At 42.3% G+C, this 20,471-nt stretch overlaps 1 protein-coding gene across 2 annotated transcripts in view; it reads right to left on the bottom strand.

Moving 5' to 3' along the window:
• The window catches only part of ccdc85cb (coiled-coil domain containing 85C, b), a 46,642-nt gene that overhangs the window by 2,629 nt on the left and 23,542 nt on the right, over positions 1 to 20,471 (bottom strand). Inside the window, exons 2-6 of one of the 2 annotated variants that reach the window (XM_053886974.1) lie at positions 12,883 to 12,962; positions 11,205 to 11,246; positions 7,504 to 7,605; positions 2,061 to 2,147; positions 1,301 to 1,399 (exon numbers count right to left, since the gene is read on the bottom strand). In XM_053886974.1, the coding sequence (XP_053742949.1) occupies positions 1,301 to 1,399; positions 2,061 to 2,147; positions 7,504 to 7,605; positions 11,205 to 11,246; positions 12,883 to 12,962 (410 nt within the window). The remainder of the gene's footprint in view (positions 1 to 1,300; positions 1,400 to 2,060; positions 2,148 to 7,503; positions 7,606 to 11,204; positions 11,247 to 12,882; positions 12,963 to 20,471) is intronic. The other variant, XM_053886975.1, reaches the window with a different exon arrangement.

Here is a 20,471-nt window from a genome sequence, read left to right on the forward strand (position 1 = left end):
ATCTCTCCAGCAAGGGCCCCCAGGGGCCTCTTCGCTGCCACAGAGGTGCGATTGTTGTGCTCCCCGGGCAGGTCACATACCTCTGCAGTGATCCCAGAGTGAGCCTCTCAGCACCCCACACACACCACGGTGGAGGGGAGCGCTCTTTTCCCCGCCGCTCCACTTTAATTGCTCTGACAGTCCGACTCTGAGCGTCTTCTTCTCAGGGCTTCCAGAGCTTTGTCGCGGCAGGGATGGAGGGATGGACGGAGAGATAGAGAGAGAAGCAGCGAGGGAGCGGGATCTGGAGCTCGGTGCCCGGGCTGTTTGTGCCGGTCCGTACCAAATTAGTCTGAATGAGGGGACCTCATTAGTGGAAGCAGCTCATAAAGTGACCTGATTTTACTGGAGAAATCTCACCAGAACAAAATGTTCTGGAAAATCATCCTCTCAGAGTTCACTGCTTTAGACAGAGCAGTGCACAAGAGCAGCAGCAGCAGCATGAAGCTCAGAACTAGCTGCCGTGTCTGCAAGGGACGGTCCTCATGAGGGCCGTGTGCCTCTATAAAAACATTTCCATTTTATATTTCTATACATATTTGTTTTTATAATAATAATCTCGACAATTATTTTTAAAAACTGCATATTTGAACTACTATGTATTTTTGTTTTAGATTTATTCCCCCACTGTCTTTTTCCTCCCAAATTAATTCACCTTTTTGTAAACAAAAAATAGCGCCTGTTTTATTATTTGTAGGGATATAGTGCAGTTCCACAACATTAATTACAAATATTTTTTTCTTAGATATATGGAAGCACCATTTTCTTTTTAATAAAGATGGACGGTCTTCATATGATGTTTCTGAACGTGGTGCCTTTTCAATGAATGCTATTTTTTTAATGCTTATTTTTTAAGTGTCGTTTTAACTAATATTAGTATTTAGTTTATTAAGGCTGGGACTTTAACACACTCATTTTGTTTGTTTTAAGTAGTGAGAAATAAGGAAAATAATAATGAAAAAATGAATAAATAAAGCAGATTCATCATGTAAAAAAGCTCAGGATTAATACACAAAAATAGCTTTTTTTATTTTATTTTTTCCTTCTTTTTTTTATATCGATTCCCACCCGGATTTGTTAGTGTATTTTTCACGTTTAAAACAACAGTATTTCATCCAATTCCCAAACACTACTAAAGCAAAAACAACATTAACACTGTCTAAAAAGACAACTCCCACTCTATTAGAACAGATGTATAAGCCTTTTAGAACAGCTCGACTTTTAGAACAGAGGTGTTTAAAAGCAGTATGAATGTACTTACGTTGCACATCTCTCGCACAATGGCCTTCTCTTTCTCACTGAGATCGTCTTCATAGTCCTCCGGCGCTTGCTTGTCCAAATTCTCATGCACCTCCAGCACCTGACAAAAAAAAAAGTTAGCTTAAATAACATACCGTTATTTTGAAAGAGACAGGTGCAAAACCTTCAAACAGGAATTGCGTAGATGTTGGTTTAATATTAGGCTCATATTGAGCCTTAGAATTGAGACAAAACATTTGAATGATTTGCTTGACTGAAGCATGTCAAATATATTTTTGCTTGCATTTCTTTGCCATATTTCCACTTTGCAATAAATCTAGGACACGTTTTTATGCATACATTTTAATACATTTAATATGACATATTTTAATTTTTTCCTGTTGTCTTGGCTTCAATATGTGACTATTATTTATTTATTTTATTTATTATACTTACTTTCTTAAATTATTTTTTCAATATAATTTTGAAAATATATTTCAAATATTTTAATACATTAAATTGCATTTACTTTATGTCCTTGTTTTCTCATCAAATTCCTCTTATGTCTCACTTCCTTATTATATATCACTTTTATTTATATGTATGATAGTATGAATTTTAACACGTTTTCGCATTAAATAGATATTTTTTGGCAACTAATTTTTAACTCTTCTGTAGCCGACACATTTATTCATGAAAATATTTTCATTAAAAATATAAATACAGTGAGCAGGTTCTTGGTCAGACACCTGCATGAAAGCACTCAGCCCAGTCATGAGTACCTTCATGGCATGGACCACCGCTTCAGGCTTCTGGACACAGGACAAGTAGCCAGTGGCTGGAGAGGACTCGCTGTTTGGGAGGCGACCCTGAAGGTAGAAATGTAGGACGTGAAGCTTCAGCCAATAAAAGAGAATAACACACTGAAAACGACGACATCCTTTAGCATCACACAGAAAATGTTCCTGCCTTCCACCTGACACAAGTTTGTTTGCCATCATTGTTGTGTTCAAGGCAGCAACCTGCACAGTTTGATGTAACCTGCTGTGAAAGAAGCAGCCAGCCGGGCTCACGACCGGGGGCTTTGACTCATCCCCACCCCCTGGTTTGTTCCAGACAGTAGCTCTCTGTTAAAAAGGAGGGGGCACAGATCAGCGCCGCGCACAATAGCACCATTCTGTGTAACCTGGCATCAGAGTCCTGCATTAGACACAGCTCTCTGCCTCTGATAGCAGCAGGTTCAACTTTGCTCTCGCCACAACCACTGGCCTCATTCCGACGCCAGGATGAGCTCGCGCAGCATAATACCCCCCAGATAAAACAATAATCTGCGGCCAATAGGGATGTTTTTCTGAAGACCTGACCGTCTATTCATATCAAGCACGTGTAAAACGGATTTTAAGCCCATCACTCCAACAATATTGCATGTATATTCATCTTTTTTTTTTTTTTTTTTTTGGACATGAAGGTCGGGCGGGTGAGGGTGGGGGGGTGGGTGCTCTTCTGGATGGATTTCCTGTGAGGAAAAAATACAGTATTCTGATGTGACAACAAATTTTCGGTTGTATTTATATGAATATGTGAAAACCAGCGCTATCTTGACAGCAACTGTGCAAACAAACACCTTTCACATGTAGCCCTGTGCACACTTGTATCTCAGTGGAGAAAAAAAAAGAGTCTGCATCAGCATTTTTGACCAGAAAAGAAAATTAAATTAATATTAATATATGCTTCACTAGGTCTCATCCACCAGAAGATGAGTCCCAGACTATCCAATGAAAAAGCATCCTTCAAAAAATTGAATCAATTCTTCCTTGTCCATTGCTCCTTGATCATTGCACATATTCTTGAAAAATTCATTCAAATCCGCCCATAAATATCACGTCATTTTGAACTCAGACAAACAAACAGAGCAATGTCATCGAAAACGTAAGGGAGGAGATAAAGGCAGGACAGAGAAGGAGGCACGGCTGCAGACTGCAGCTGTATCAGTTTTGTGTTCTGACTGAGGTTTTTAAGACATTAAAAAGAGTGATTTACTGCAGGAATATAATTTAACTGTCACCCAAGGCAATAAATTGAACTAAAATCTCTCCACTGCATGTCGGAATTGGTCCACACTTGAAAATTAGCCAGGTGTTTAGGATGAGACCAATCCAATCGGGTAAATCGTAAATTGCAGAGTGGCGATTTACGATCCATGAGTCTGAGCTTAATGTCCTCTGCTGAAATTTCTCCTCCTTCAGTTGTTCCGCCGGATCAATGCAAACTGTGGAATGGACTCCCTGAACAGTGGCCTACGTTCTGGAAGTCCAAAGTACATTAAGTGTTTACATCGAGCGCTGTGTTTGTCGACATCCCTTGCAGGGGAGCGAGATAGATCGAGGCCTTATGTAAACAAAGAGTACAGCTAGCTGTCATGTCGGAAGTTTTGTCAGGATTTTCCCCAGCTATTTAGCAGAATAGCGGATAAATCGAAGGGAAAATTCCAGCGTAGGGGGAGTTTCAGCTTGTTTCTTTAACAAGACGTAGTGAAATATTTCTCCATAGTCAGCACCTCCTCACCGTCAGCTGAGTAGGACTCCGTCTTTTAAGGGAGGACCTTAAGGAGGGCCGTGAAGGATGTAGAATGCACTCTGCTTTTGTGTTGCCCATCGACAAAATCCGACACAATGTTTCCCACAGCCCCCAATCGAAGACACCCCCTATCCCTACCGGGATCGGTTGCGACCAACCAGTCGTAAGTCACATTGGACGTAAGTGGAATGCCATTCAAAATGGCCGACGCGAGGGTTATAGGTGCTACTGTAGTGGTAGATGGCTGTGTGAGAGTGAGATGTTGGGATACTGTGCTGCCGTAACTGTTGTACGCGATGTCGGGCTGCTACATGCTGCGGTGCCAGACATTGAATTAAAAAAAAAAAAAGCATCTGCTGGCCAGGGTTGTAAGTACAGGTGGACGTAAGTCGAACAGGTTGTAAGTCGGATGTTACTTGAAACCTTGATGAAACCTCCAGCGCAAAACTGCTTTCAGGATTTCTTGTTTTTATGACTCCCTCTCATGGTCTCCGACTGATATGAAGTTGTCTTTTCCAATACACAGTCAACAATAAGGATGTAAACAATAGAGTAAACAGGGGTCCGGTGTCGGATTGGTCACAGCTGGCAACGAAATTCTCGTTGTGGCATCCCAATTTATAGCCCTACTAGTATATGCCGTTGAGCAGCCCTGCAGCAGGACGTGACAACACACTCTCAGACACAACATAATCAGCTGCGTGAGAAGTCTCACACTTTCCTTTTCGCTCTCAGCGTACGCAACTCTAAATCAGATTGCCGTGCCAAGTTTGGATGCAGGTTAGAGCGAGTAAATATGAGTGCGTCCTGTTGGCATGGGGAAGAGAAGGATTCCGACAGCGCCGTGACACAGCCTGCCGCGGGCCTTGTTTACTCTTCATATGGACGTACAGTCAGAGAAATAGATTTAGGCTTCACGTGATACACAAGCAACCCTGTCGGAATCATCCGATTTGAAGATGAACAGAGCTGTTTTGGGGAGGAGCTTTCCCTTCGCGATGCATCCGTCTATTCTTCTCATCCTTCATTCCCAACACACACTCACTGACCTGAAACCGAGGCAGCACAAAGAGACAAAGGAGACGAAATAAAGGATGAGCCGATAGATCAGGATCGCTACACACAAGCCCAGTTCACTTCACTGGAGTTCTGTCTGCATCTCTCATCCTCTTTTTCTCCTTCCCTCACCCACTTCGCTCACACATGGATGAACTTGGTCCCGCCGGAGTGCAGCCAATCAATCACCACGCAGCTGAGCCACAGAGTTGTCACAACGACAAAGCCATCATCGGCCGCATATCATGAGTACGAGCTAAGGTCTACTGCACAACAAACAGAGAAATAGACTGCGGCTTGTAAAAGGAGAAAAATCGGAGGGTTTAAAATGGTTCAAACCTTGGTGTCAGTACATGAGCAACAATTCCTCATGTGACATCCTGGTGAACATGGAGTTCATGAGAGGTTCGGGTGATGTGGTGAGGGGAATTGCTTTATACAGAGAGGTCCAAGCAGTGCCAAAATACAAGCGTGACTCAGTGTTAGAACAGGCGAGCCAGACTCATTCACACAAAGGGCCAATACCATCAGCTTAAGCGTCTTACTAGCAGTGAGTCAAAGTAAATTCATATTTATCGCATGGTTTAAAACTGGCACTTGACTGGGAGGTCAGATTTGGGCATCAGACTAATCTTCAGTAAATCCACATCAACACAAGGCCTTGGATTTATTTGACAGTGTTGTGGGTTTTGGCTTTCCTTAAGACGCCACTAGAGACGTTCAGTGCATTGTTCGTTTTTCAAGCAGCCAGGTGGAGCCGCTCCTGATGCATCAAACATTTCACAGACAGGTGCCGCTGTATTACAGGTATTCGTTCTGGAACTGAACTGAAGAATGAGGACAAATATGGGAAGATGAAAAGCAAAGAAGACAAGAACATCGACAGAAAATGGCACTCAGAAGAAAATGTCTCAACTGGGAGAAGCTTTAACCGGTTGAATGAGCAGAGTCACCAACACGCAGCGGCCATTTTTGTAGTCTTTGCCACTCTTCGTAGTGAAGTGCTCAACAAGACGGCCATCTTGTAAACTCTATCTAGATATGAGTAAGCAAGCACACTTCCATTCCTCCTCCATTCCCAAACCCTGACAGCAAAATGTCTCTGGCCCAGGTGTGGGCCCGTGTACTCTGGGACTCCGTATTCAGGCCAAAACGGCGTCACAAAATCAAGTTAATATATGGCCACATCCGGGCGAAACATGGCAGTTGGATTTCAGAGAGCAGCCAGACCCGGTGCCGGATATCCCTGGGGCGGATCTGGCCCGGATCTGGAGTAGGAGCAATTAGCGCGTCTGATTCTAATACGGACCTGACTTGACTTGTCAGATCCGGCTGCTATTCGGGAAAATACTTTATGAGTATGTGAGATTAAAAAAACTAATAACAATAATTCATTATTTAAAGAAAAGCACAATAGGGCCCCTTTAAGGTCTTGCATCAGACGCAGAGAAAAGAGAAGCTAATTTTTGCGAACATAGGTCGGATGTTAGTGTGATGCGAAGTATAAATCGTAGATATTCAAAGAGCACATTAGCAAATAAAAATTTAAATATCTGTCTACTGTGTTTTTTAATGTAGCTCTGGTGAACAGTGTTGTCTTGTGTCGAGTATATTATTGATGTTCAACAACCGAGCACTTTAATTCTTGTTCTCTTTAAAGTGTTCCGAGTGCGATAACTGCTTGACAAAGGCGCCTGGAGTATATGGAATACTCCCAGTCACTGAGGGAATGCTTTTGCTATGTTGGCAGACAGAAACATTTCATTGATTTGCTTCAAAAATGAATAGAAGTGTGAGAAACATTTTCACGAAGGAACGAACTTCCAGTTCTAACTCCTTCAAGGTTGATGAACATCACAGGCAGCACACCTTTCGGCTGATAAAGTGCATGTTTTTGTGCGGAGATGATTCAGTGGAGTCATCGAAGCACTTAGGAGTTGTAACATAAATCCGCCACCATATGTCAGAACCTCCTTCGGCCTAACTAGATGGCGCCAAGAAGAGAAAGGCTGTCAGGATAATTTGCAGTTGATCCTCCCTCTACTGTAAGGCGTGGGCTCTTACCGGGTCACAGTTCAGGGACGTTATTAAACATCACCATCCTCCACCACGCGAGGGGTTTGACCCACCAACTTGGAAGGTGTGAGACGGCTCCCGAACTCAGTCAGCATGCATGTCACTGATTAAAACAACAGATCGATGCTTCACACAGGGACGATTTAGTCCTCGGGGTGAACGCGCAGCCCGGCTCTGACCTCCCTTAAACAGTCTGAAAACAATTACGCAGCCTCTTCTGGGCAGACACTGGCAGGGTCAGGGGTGGAGCAGGATTGTGGAAGATTATTACTTTCATAGTGAGAGCAGGTTCAGACAGGCAGCAGGAGGGAGGCAGCTCCGGGGCAGCAGGATGGAACACAGGGAGGCTGTTCTCTTCTAGTACTTGTCAGTGTCTGTTTCACCACTGTCTTTCTTTATTCCACATGAAGTGAGACCCGGTTTAGGCGCACTCAAGGGCACGGTTGGCCACTTGACCCTCCCAGTGTGGCAGTATGAAATCATACATCCAAGTGTTTAAACTGTGCGGCTACTGACCATGTGCATGGCTTCCTGTCGCTGCGGTAGTGAGGACAGCTGGGACTCAGAGTGGTAGAGGGTCATCCCCTTCCTGAGGGCTCTCAGGTCACCTGGGTTACACTGTTGGGCACACAGGAAAAACGGACAAATATGAGACTTAGACAAAGCAGCGTGGAAGAAATCGGTGGAAATAGTTTGGGTGATTTGGACTGAAAACAAAGCACCTGAGAAGAAGATGCAATGCAAAAAAAATGCAACAGTTCATCTGTTCCCTCCCCTTCACTTGATATTTAGTCCACCTCTGGTTGTATCACATTCATTCACCCAGGAGGGACTATACGGGAGATACACTCCCAAGATTCGTCCTCATTAGCAGCCAAAGACCACCGCTTCCTGGGGGCAGTAAACCAGCCGACTTTCCTGCCGTCGACAGCAGCACAGCGACACACCGCCGTTACTTCTGACATTTCTCGTGTCACGCACCAGTGTTCCCTGTGTGCGTTCGCCTGGCGTGCAAAAACACGTGACGCCTGGAAGCGCTCGGGCTATAAATAACATAATGAGCTGCGCGTCTAGGAAAGCAACGCATTGTCTCATAAAACTGCAGAAGACAGTCAATGATTTAAAGGTTTTTTTTTTCCCCCCCAGAAAATATTACCTATCAAATACAGCATATGCTGCATCAAATGACAACTATTAATCACCACACAAGTGGTAGATTGTAGAGCACTAATTTATCATTTACAACAACATATGAATCAACTGGAACAGATGTTTTCATCGGGATATAAAATCATTGAGCTCACAACGTTCATTAAAAATGCATTTACTTGCTTGTTCAACACATTTTCTGGGTGTTTTAATGTATATTTATGAGTGTGTCCGCAGAGATGGTTCCATCCTACCGGACGTAAAATGATCTAGTAGTTGTGTCGACTCAAACTTTTCCATCCATCACTCCGCTCCAGAGCCACTGGGACTCAAATCACGTGCTGTATGATGAATGACCTGCAGACGGCAAGTCACCTTGGGACAGAGTGGCCTCATAGGATCATCCTAAAGTACTTTCTCCCCATATTCACGGTTTGTGTAGTGCATTTTAAATCGGGAGACACGTAACGCTAACGTGAGGAAAGTGTGCTGAAGCGACTCAGTGATGTTTAAAGAGGGAAATTCGAAGCAAACCCTGCACAGCAAAGAGGCTTTCTCTGTAAATACTGATCAAACCAGCGCGGCTTTAGATGTGCTTCACCAACAGGTTTGGAGACACCTCTGACATTCTCAGACAGCAGGATGAACTTTCAGTGTTTGTTTAAAAAGTTACTTCAATAGTGACTTCAGAAGGTCAAGATGTGTCAAGTTTCGACGAAAAACCTGTTCACAGCTAACATGCCTTATTCCTCAGAAATATTATACTTTAAATACAAATAATATATATATATATTCTTCTATGTAATCCTTTGTAACTTGTAGTAAATATGATCAATACTAGTGCTGCGTATGCATTTGGTGCGATCCCATATTTTCCTGATATTTAAATTTATATCACGATTTTGGTTTATATCGCGATTCTTGGTCCGATTCAATTTATATAGTGACTGTGGTTTATTAATGTAAAAATAAATCAGAATAAAAATCCACATCACAGTTTAGTTTTTGGTGAAAAGCAGTTTTTGGTGAAAGCAGTGGTTGTATTTGTGTATCTATGAAGAGTATTATTCACTCTTTACAAATATACAAAGCAGTTCATGCGCAATAATAAGGTGCCACAGCAGGTTCTGACAGTAATATTTGGGGGCTAAATTGTTTCAGCGCTTGAAAGTTTACCAGTGTCTGCATATGGCAGCAGACGGCGCTAGCGTGTTAGCACAGAGCTACCTCTCTCATAAACAGCGTAAAACTCTATCAAAAGAGGCTTTGGTCATGCCACACTTCCCATCCGTCTCGCCAAGTAACTTGATATGTATTTATATGATGAATATAGCCCGTGGTCCGCTCGTGAACGCGCTAGCATCAGCTACGGGAATCCAGCAACGAGTCCACAATAGATAGTGTTTGAAAATAAAAGTCTGTCACGAGTATTAAACTTGTGTATTGAGCGGCTTCCCAACTGTTTGTATATATATTTAGCATTATCACAAAAAACTGAAATACAAGTAACACTAACATTCAAGTATATTACTTGTATAACACAAGTAATACCAGTACAATTAAACATTGACTCACCCTCAATAAGGTATAACCATTCACATAAATCTAAACATTTGCACAAATACAAATTCCCACAACACCACTTCACTTAGTAACTAGATACAGTACAGGTATACCTATAACTCTTGCGTCAGCCATTTTGAATGGTTGGTTGGAACCGATCCCGGTTGGAAGTCGGATGTTACTTGTACTTAAACACACAAATCTAAACACTGGCACTTCCACACAAACTAACACACACAACACACAATTTTTTGCCTGCACAAATACAATCCTTCACACATATGAACAAAGTCACAGGAAGTAGCGAGTGCTAACTCACAAATATCAAATTCACACACGCAAAATGAGCTAAAAACACTGACTCAGATTTACAGAGTTTAAGGTGCCATTTGTTGCTATGTTGCTACGAGGGAATTCTGTTTTGCACTTTTGCTTATTCCTGAGCCACCGAAAGTGTTTTTCTCCCGCTGTTCACGGCGGGGCCCTGCTGTTTACTTGGGCTCCGTAAACACTCCTGTGATAAGAGACTACTGTCCATCAGCCCGCCCAAACTTCTGCACCGCACACGAGTCGGGCAACACGACCAGTCAAGCAAAAACCACCCGCTGTTGTGTAACACTAACTGGAGCCCTCCTTGCACAGTTGGACGGCCCTCATCCGCCCAAGATAAGCTCGTGTTCCCAAACTTCACACGGACATTCCTGCATTCCTGGGCTGCGCTCACACTCACCAGTTTAGCGTCATATATTATGCATGCTCTGGTGTACCTGTGTCGGCCCTGTTTCTTTAATAATTCACCCCAGCAGACGACCTAACAAGCCAAGACAAGCCAGTGAGTTTACCGCACCACAGCACAGTGTAGTCACCCGGAGTGGCTGGTGCTAAACATGGACTGCAAAACAGGACTTGTCAAGAGAGTCACCTGCAAGCAATGATTGGCAGAGCAAAGCAGCGAAGCAGCCAAATAGGTAGTAGAGCAAAGAAAAGAGCTTTTGTTTTAACTATTAAACCTCAAAATAAGAGTTGTGAACTCACTTGCCTTGAATCATTACAAAACTATGCGTCTCATTCTCTCTATTTATTTGACGCTGAGATGTATTAAGATGGTTTATAATCAAGCTTGGTCTCTTCTTGCTTTTATATTGTAATATTTCTGCGCAATAAAGCTGAAAAAAAAAAACATTAAATGTAATTTGACTTTCATTTTTGGTGTCACAATAAATAAAAGCTCCTTCACCTGGCGACAACATTTTATATGTTTGTTGTCAAAGACATATTTTGATGACAGACATGGTTGTAGACAAAAAAAAAAAAAAAAAAAAAAAAACATGTCCGTAAACACTTCTTAAGCTCTATGACTCTAATGACAAACCAGTCCCTCATCGAGATCCACAAACATTGCTGGATATAAGAGCCATGAAAAGTCCCACCACCAGATGAAAGTGCGCCCACAGACTGAACGGTCCGCAGAAGTGCATTTAGACAGCTTTGATGTTGAGAGTTACCTTCTTGGTCTGTATCTGTGATAAGCTATACCGGCTATGAGCCTAGGGAGAGGAGGAAAACGGATTCATTCATTTATTATTCACAGCATATTCAATATCCATGAATTAAAATGAAGTTTCACAGTGAGGTTTGTGGTGTGAAACTACAGAGCAACATCAAAGGCAGCAAAACTTACTTACTAAAGGAGACAATGTAAGCGTATGTAAAGTAAATATTTTGAATAATACACAGTATATAGATAAATAAAATTGAAATTAGTATGAAAAAAAAATTATGACTAAAGGCTTCATTAGCAAAGAACAGGATTTGATGCAAATGAGCTTTAAAAATGAGCTTGTTATATTTTTGCTACGCTGTTGATAGAAGGAAGAAGAAGCTCTAACATTACTGATAAACCACTATAGAGTAACATCAAAGGTGTCAAAACTTACTTACAAAAGGAGAAATGTATATATAAACACAATTGAAATTAATACAGAAAATAAAAAAGACATAATTAACAGCTTCATAAGCAAAAATAGAGTATGAATTTAGTGCAAATAAGCTGTAAATTACAACAATAATAATGTAAAAAAATGTAAGTTGATCTAAACACACAAAGAAAGAGGCAGCTCTAACATACAATACTGACAGGTTATTAAGTCATAAAAACACTCAAAAAATGATAATAGATTAACAGATTACTCAATTTGCATTTCAAATAAAATCAGGCCATTAAAAAGATAAATTCTGAATGCAAAATAATAATAATAATTGGAGATAAGAGAGTGGTTAAATTCTGAAAGCAGTTCAGACTTGTGTGCAGACAACATTCAATGTTTATAAAATAAAAAAATAAAACTACAAAAACCTAGGAATGGAAAAAAGATTCAAGTGTTAAAAAACAAATTACATTAAAACACACATTTTTTAAAACAAGTAAATACAATTAAAAAAAAAGAGCAGTGGCTCAAATATGATCTTTTGATATTGCAAAAAGTCCAGACTTGTGTCGTCATATTTCCCACAGCACGATCCTCCTTGAACCACCTCTGCCCTTACAATACTCTATTGCTTTAGTGCAGTCAAGGTCCCACATATATCACTGCTAGCCTTCACATTGTTCTAAAATAGCACTTCTCTAATTGGTGCTCTCTTTAAAGATGATGACTAGGTTCATTAATTTTCATATTCCAGCCCACATTCTCCCCCTGAATCAGCAGGGAGGCGTGCGGCGGTGCTTCCTGCGCAGCGTTGCATTCAAATGAAGCGAGTTACATCATAAAATATTAGGTTTCACCAGATTCATAAATGTGTGACTGTAATTCATGAGACAGAGCCAATTCATTTGTTACAGTTGGAAACTTCACCTTGCTGAACTGGTGTGACCTCCTGGTGAACCAGACCTCCTCCCTCTCTTCCCAGCACTCTTACCTCAGCTTCCCCTGAATTTGGAGTCATGACGGGGTTAACTTTGCTGTCATTTAATCCTGCTTTCCTGCTTCCACAGTTCGCCGAGGGGGCAAACATCACCGCTCACTTTTGAAGTTTACTGACTCCACATGAATTAAAGATTGGTAAACAGGCTGCAGTGTCTTTGCAAACTTGTCAGTCAGCCACTTCATTTGATCAAATCTAGTTTTCCCAGGATGCTGCCGGTTAATAGAAGTCACGGGAGGTAAGTGAAGAGTGAGTCACCTGCGAGAGGAGCTTGTTGTTGTCGTCCTCCAGGATGCGAACTTTAGTCTCCAGCTGCCGGATGTAGTTGGAGGAAGAATCTGCAGAAGAAAAGAGAGGAGGAGATGATTAACATTTCAAAGAGCTCAAGTGGAAAAGAGGACGAGAACACTGCTGGAGCAAAAGGAATGAAGCAAGCGGGGAGGAAAGGTTGCACTTTTTCCATCTCAGTCTGAGCTGACCACAGATCACACTTCAAGTCCCAGATACAGACGTTAACTTTCAATTAAAAAGCAGCCGTAGGAAGACACAGCTTTTGAGGAATGTTGCTCACCATCCATTTTAGAGGCATAACTGCTCCCTTTTATTTAATAATATATTCTGAAACAGTCAAGAACATGGCCCATACGTGACGCCCAGGCGCTGGTTAAGATATTGGTCTCCAACTTCTCCTTCAATTCTATGACTCTCAGTTGAAGCATAAATGAGTGTATACCTTTTAATACTCTTCCTCTTTACTAGATTGACTATTTATTTACACGTTTTTCTTGTTTTCTCCAAGTGCAAGTGTAAAAAGTGTGTTCTTTTTTCTGAGTGAATTTTTTTGTTGTAGATCTATTTTTAATAAATGTTATTGTCTTTTTCTCCAGCTTTCAATAGTTTGTTTTGGGTTTTTTATGTGATGATTTTCAAGTTGTAATATAGAATTTGCATTTTTGGTCTATCATATTTCCCTCAATTTAATTTCTCATTACTGCTGTGCTACTGCATTTTTTTGGAGCAGGAAAGTGTCAAAGCTATTCAAATATTTTTTGAACAACTTTTTTGCTTATTTATTCACATTTTAATTTTATTTAAAAAAATTGAAATAGAAATAGTTGACATTGTCACAGTGGTGTCTTTTTCATTCTAAGATTACAAACATGCACGATAAAAATTTCTGTCCTACCATTGTAATAAATCAAATATGGCGGTCATTGCAGATCTGTGTCTAGATTTGCTTAGTCTGATCTGCCCTTTGACCTGACACCCAACATCCAAGCACTTTAACAAACGGTCACAAAAGTGTCTCCTTAGCTGACGGATGGTGTCAACCTTAGCTTCATTGCTCGGCAGAGATTCCCAGCGTGTTGTGCATCCTAACAGAGCGGCACAGTGTTCACTTGAAAAGAGTTCAAACCAGGGGCACAAGAGTGAGAAGAGAGGAGACACAGTTTTGCCTCTGAAGTTGATGCTGAGACAATCATCTCGAAAAACCCAACATGTTTAATTCACAATCAGATCAAAGCGGAGTTTACAAAAATACAGCACTGTGGAAACTTGTCAGCAGCTTTGTTGTGCTTTGTCTGCAAAGAGGAAACACGGAGAGGGGAGAGTGGCGGCGTGATGGGGAAGTGAAAACAAGTCCGACAGGGAGAGCACTTATGAATATTCCGGGCCGAGTTATCGAGTCTGCGGAGGATGTGAGCACTCCATGCTGAATATGTAACTGTGGCCCGACTTGCACTGAGCAGGAAAACAACTATAACAACAAGAGAGGGAGCTATTTTAAACAAACATTTGGGGCTAAAAACTTTTCCAGACCTGTGCTCAGACACGACAGAAGTAAACACGGCTGCTGCGGCGGGATTTAACAACCAATATCCAACGGATTACACTGCAGTTCTACAACCTCAGATCATATTGACCAGGGGTCTCAAACTCAACTGGCTGGGGGGCCACCAGAGCCAAAGGGGTGGGGGGGGAGTGGGAAAGGTTTTTGCCGCTCATAATTGGTCATTTTTGCTTCACCTGGTGCTGTTATTTATTTGCATGAAATCCATTTCATTTCAACGTGAGCCGCTTGAAGATGCACATACCGAAAAAGCTCCATTAAAAAAAACATGCTATCAGCCAGCATTTAGAAGATAGCAGTTGTTGGCTCTCATGATCACATGGTTTTACACAGTAATAAAGGTGTTTGCTATTTAGGAAGATGAAAATCCTATTTTGATTTGATCAGGTTTTGTTTGACATTGACAAGAGCGACCCATCCGCACCATTCATGAAAGCATCTACAGGGGTTTTAGATCACCAACACTTATGACAATCATATGCTGGTCCTATTCTTCAAAACCATCTGCCCTGTGACTCTGGGGCACTTTAGACAGTTGGCTGGTGAGACGGTTTCTAAAGGAAGCTGCAATGGTTGGAGCTGGTAATCCCTTCTTTCTGCCTTGTGACCCTCTAATCTGGATTCATCTGCTGGCCTGACCTGCAGCCAGATCACAAGCCGATTAGTCGGAAGGTTCCTCAGCCTTCACCGACAATCTGAAACAACAGAGCAAAGCCTCGGAAAGACAATGGAGCTGCAGCACCTTTCCACTGGAAACATTTAGGTTGCTTACAGAGATTCAGATCACCACCACGATTTATCTCACCGGTCATCTACAGGCTTATTTTAATCTCCTTTGAACAAATTAAATAAATTATTTTCCATAAGCCACGTGCCGTCATACATACAGAATTGGACTGGACGGGCCGAAGATGGTGCATCAGACACCTCATCTCCATATCTCCCCTTCACACCCAATCTATAAGCTTTTGATGTCTTCCTTTAAATCTCCCGGCGCATCGCTCCAGCCTCAAACACGACATGATTAAGTGGTCCAGCTTTTATGGGTGCTGATGTGCCGTGGGAACACAGGCAGCTCCCTAAACAGTCTGACTAGCACATCGCCGGCGCACGTGCAGAGCGTCAAACAAACCCCTCGTCTTTCAACGGCAGCCTCGAGAGAGTCTGCGGGGGCGAGGGGGGTCGGGCAATTAAATAGCTCCCGGGTTCCCATGGCGCTCTATCTTTTGGCCTCCAGCTCATGTCTCGTCTTTGAGAAAATAATAATGGATGGATAGCACAGGAGCCTGCAGCATTTACTTGGGAAGAAAGAACTTTAGTGGGGCTGTGAAAAAGGTATAGTGTTTCAGTACGAAGCAAGTTTTCCTCCTAGAAAAATAACTTTGAATTAAACATTAGCTTGAGGCAACCGTGGGTTTTAGGTCAAGCTGAACCCTCTTTACTGTGTGAAGTTGTCTGTCCTCCCAAAAACATACAGTTTCCAAACTGCTATACAGCTTTTACTATCATTAATGCAAACATTAAATAAGGGGAAAAAATGGCCTTAAATATTCAGATAAAATCTTGCTTTCCCCAACTGAATGAAAAACTATTGGTATGTTCAATTAACATGCAAAGAACTACAAATTTTTCAATTTAGAGTAGTTTTCATTTCATTCATTTACCGGTGTTGAATGCATTTCCAAGCACTGAATTTGTAAGAACCCACAGGAGAAACAGCAGAGAGTAGTAGGAACCAGGAGCCATGAGCAAACGAAGAGAGCAAGTTTTGTCCTCACAAGGCTCGAACAGCTATTTTTACATCTGCACAAGTGTTGTTTATCCAGTAAATTGAGCTGATGTGTCTCTCTGGGTGTGTGTGCAAGACAAAAAGGTGACGCAAACGGTGGCGCAAGCCTGTCGGCCTTTTGGCACGTCACTTTGCATCACCATCAGCGCCACAGTGACCCACTTCCAGCAGCCACTCCCTCCTTTACCCCTCGACTATCGTACCCTCCTGTTGAGCTCCGGTGAGAAAACTGCACGACCAATACGAGTCCATGAAACAACCTTTAAGTTTCTCAAACTGTTCCATTGTGATTAACAACAACGCCATGAACGCTTGCTTGACCTTCAGAGGTTCTGTTGTTTTCTTTCACACTCCAAACACTCCCATCTGTCCCTCACAGTTCATCTGGCTTCTTTCACAGTTACTCTGCATCAACCTGTCACAACGCTTAAAGTACCACTTGAACTTACGCCCTCACCTCAAACCCAGACCATTTTTAGATCCAAATAATTTGTTTTAAAAGCCTCCACATCCACAATTGGCAATGGCATTCAATATTTATTACCGCTTTTTGTTTATTTTTTCACTTCACTTGGGGATAACTGACATTGACTCCTTCAAATGCGCCTTAAACCCTGTTTAACTATGAGCAGTTATTTTCACACCAGACCAGGGGTGGGCAACGCGGTCCTCAAAGGGGCCAGAGTGGTGCAGGTTTTTGTTCCAACGGATCAAACACATACAGTTTAACCAATGAGGGATCATCTGAAACAACTAACAGACTCATACTCCATTCATTGCAGCCCTTTGTGAAACAGTTTGTACACCCCTGTACTGGACTGTACTATACTAAGTTCCTGAGAATCACTGTGGTGAGCAAAAAAAAGGAAACGAGAGTCAACTTTTGTCATGAGTTAGACGCCTTTCAGACCTGTCTACGCCTTGAGGAAGCTCAACTCAAACTCAGGTCCAGCTCGGAGGAAGCCTGAAGGAAGAGGTGGAAAACCTGGCGGCGCTTTTATCGGGGAGGACAGCCTCCATGCTCAGGCAGCTGTTGCGCCTACTTTTAAAGATGATGATTAATAATATAATAATAATAAGCTATGTAAATGTCCGACTACAGAGCTGCCTTTTCTTTATATGACTGGGGAGCCAAAAAGGTGATCGAAGACTGCAGGATGCTTCTTTAAGCGTGAAATTAAATTTTAAAGTTTATCGACGTGCGCACTGTTCGACTGAGCTGGTGCATCAATAGTGTGTACTAATGTTGCTCTGAGTCATTAGTTAATATGTGTCATTATCGACAGTGCATGTGTAAACAAGAGCAGCGTGTAGCCACAGAGGGAGACACACGTATCTGACATGGTTGTTTGCTCAACTGAAAACTCTTTACAGGGGGGGTATTTTTGTTTTTTTGAGGGAGGTTTTGGTCTTTCTTCATAATCTTGTTTTTAAAAATTCCAAAGAATACATTAGCTCCAACCTCGATACCTTCAGTTTAAAAATGTGTCTCCTTTAAGTCATTTTCCAACCCTGGTCTACAGGTATTTTAAATAGCACGCTGACCTTTTTTATAAAGGAATAAAGTGTCCAGAGAGTGACAGGCATGTGGCAAAAGCATTCTTTTCTCTCACCACTTGCCCTTTTGAATCCATCATTTTTATTTCCACTTGTCACAGCCTCTCTGCGTCTGCTTCAGCACCCTGTCAGGGCAACAGGCTTATTGCAGGTCAAGGCAGATGGTTTGAGCAGACAGAAAAGCCCTAAAACCGCCCGGTTCATACGAACACATTTGCGCCAACAGTGATGGGGATATTATAATTAGAGCACATCCAGCCTCTATTCTTCAGACTCCAAGGTCTTCGGAACATCAAAGTAGCTTTTGTAAAACAGTATGCTTAAAAGGGTCCATGCTTTGGAATCCCCTTATGTTTCCAAGTTGGATCCCAAGGCTGTTTAGAAGCCTGCAGTGCATTGAAATAACTCTTTCATTATTGCTCCCTCAGCTTTGGCTTTCATCCTCCATTCACAGATGTATGCTGGTGTGTTTGCGCAGACACATGGATATTCTCCGGGTAATGTGTGTGCATGGAATATGAATGCCTGTGAGGAACAACGTGGGAGTGTGCATGTGGGCGTCTAAGCCTGCCTTGTGTGTGTTTGCGTGGGACGGAGAGTGACGAGAGAGAGGGAGAGGGGATTTTGAAAGTCATGTGCGATCATTGCGGTGCACGCGCGTTCATGGCGGGAGGTGGGGTCAATTACCTCAAGATGTTGAGTGAAGAAAGGGAAAGCATTTCAACGGCGTTTTTCTTGCCAAATTTTCACTGCACCAGAACTTCAGAGCACAGCGCTCTCTGAAATCGGAGCTCTCTGGGCTTTACTCGCTTTATTTACCTGCTCTCAGCTTGGAAATAAAAGAAATTCCGCAATGTCTTGAACCACTTACTTTCACTCAATCTGGGTTACATTATAGAGAACAAAGATCGATGTAGAAGACTGTGGCTGTGGTGACCATTTTAAGTCGACCAGCTTTGGATCTGTAACACCGATCTTTTGCTTCTTTTATTGTGTTGACCCTGAGCCTTTAAAAAGATTATCTTCAAGTGTAAAGTTAGAGATCAAATATGAAAACAAAAAGTGCGGCCTCAGTCACGTGTCAAACTGGATTAACATTTACTTAATCTAACAATGTTTAACCAGCAGTACAAATTTCATTTGAACCGGCAGCCCTTGTAAACTATTGCTATATAACTAGTGCATCCTGGGGCCATATGTGACTTTTTTTCCTCAAAATATCATTATTTTTTTCCCCTCTCTAACACGTTACTCAACGCTCATCTAAGCTGTCAACCCCCAGACCTCAGCAGAAATTGGAAAAATCTACGTTTCCTTTCAAACCAAAGTGTAACTCAAAATTTGCAAATGCCAAACCAAGTTTTTCCTTGTGGATCAGAGCAATCACTCAATGGAAGGAATGACATTCCCCCTGTGAAGTGAGCGACGACCAGGAATGTCATTGTAGAGACTTTATTTTGGAAGGGTGAGCTGTGACCAGTCGCTTTGGAATGGGTGACAGTTGTAGGGAATTGACAGGCAAGATGGATAAATGGCCAGGTCCAATTCACAAGAGAAACTGTTGGTTCAAAACAGCCTAAATCGCTCCTCCCTTGAACTCCACTTGCAACAGAAAGCAAAAATGAATTTACTATAGTCCCCTGCCTACGAGAGAAGAAAGAAAAGAAAGAAAAATGGCCTTAAAATCTGGATCCATGCTGAGTAGAAGGATCAAAATCATGGATTCACTCCAAGAAAAAGGGAGACAAATAACACTATATAATCGACTGTGCAGTTTCAAGTGCCTTGCCAGCCTGCCTCAGCGTTTGCATGCCTCGTCTGCCCAAAGACCAGTCAATGCCCAGCCAATCCGACCCAAATAGGCTGTGGAGAAGTGGGCATCCATGCTGCATTAATGACATGGATGGCAGAACCTGGCAACCCAAGCACATAAACCGCAGACCCCTGGAAGGGCTTCAAAGCACTGGCTCATCTACAAGCAGGGTGTTAAACATCTCTGACAAGACATGGCACCCACTCTGAAGGAGTCACTCCACTCCTCAGTCACTCTGCCCATGATTATACTGCAGTACTCGCCCCACTATTAGGATTCTGAAAGAATATATTTTAGATAAATTGGGATGAATTGGATCCTTCGCTATGCATGTGATGAGATTTGTATTTTTTGCGGATAAATTAATAACAACAGGAGACACTGCTTCAAGCATTCTGTTCCGCATGTCGTTGAACATTCCACGGGCCGGCGTTACAACCGTCTTGCATGCGTGTTAAGCAGAACCGCTCGGAGCTGGCCGTCTTGGCCGACTAGCTTTCACTCAGAATCTAGCAACTCCTCAACCCTGCGAATATTGGCACTGACTAGTGTCACTATTCGTTCTTGTCATTTCGGCCGATTACTGTAGGCTCCGCGTCTTCGGATGTTTGACACGATTCCCGTATCAGAATGCTCAAATTGTAACAGACACAAGTCTCCCAGGATAAACATGTCTGCTCTCGAGCCAGAGAGACAAACACACTTCTGTCCAAACGTTTCATTACCGTCGATGCAGTATAAGGTTTGTGAGAACAAAGTGACCAGTTCGTATCACAGTTTTAGCATTTTTAAAGAAGTCGGAAACAAATTAAATCACTGATCATCTTGTATTAAAC

Source organism: Synchiropus splendidus, chromosome 15 (genome assembly GCF_027744825.2).
Source record: "Synchiropus splendidus isolate RoL2022-P1 chromosome 15, RoL_Sspl_1.0, whole genome shotgun sequence".
NCBI classification, from domain to species: Eukaryota; Metazoa; Chordata; class Actinopteri; order Syngnathiformes; family Callionymidae; genus Synchiropus; species Synchiropus splendidus.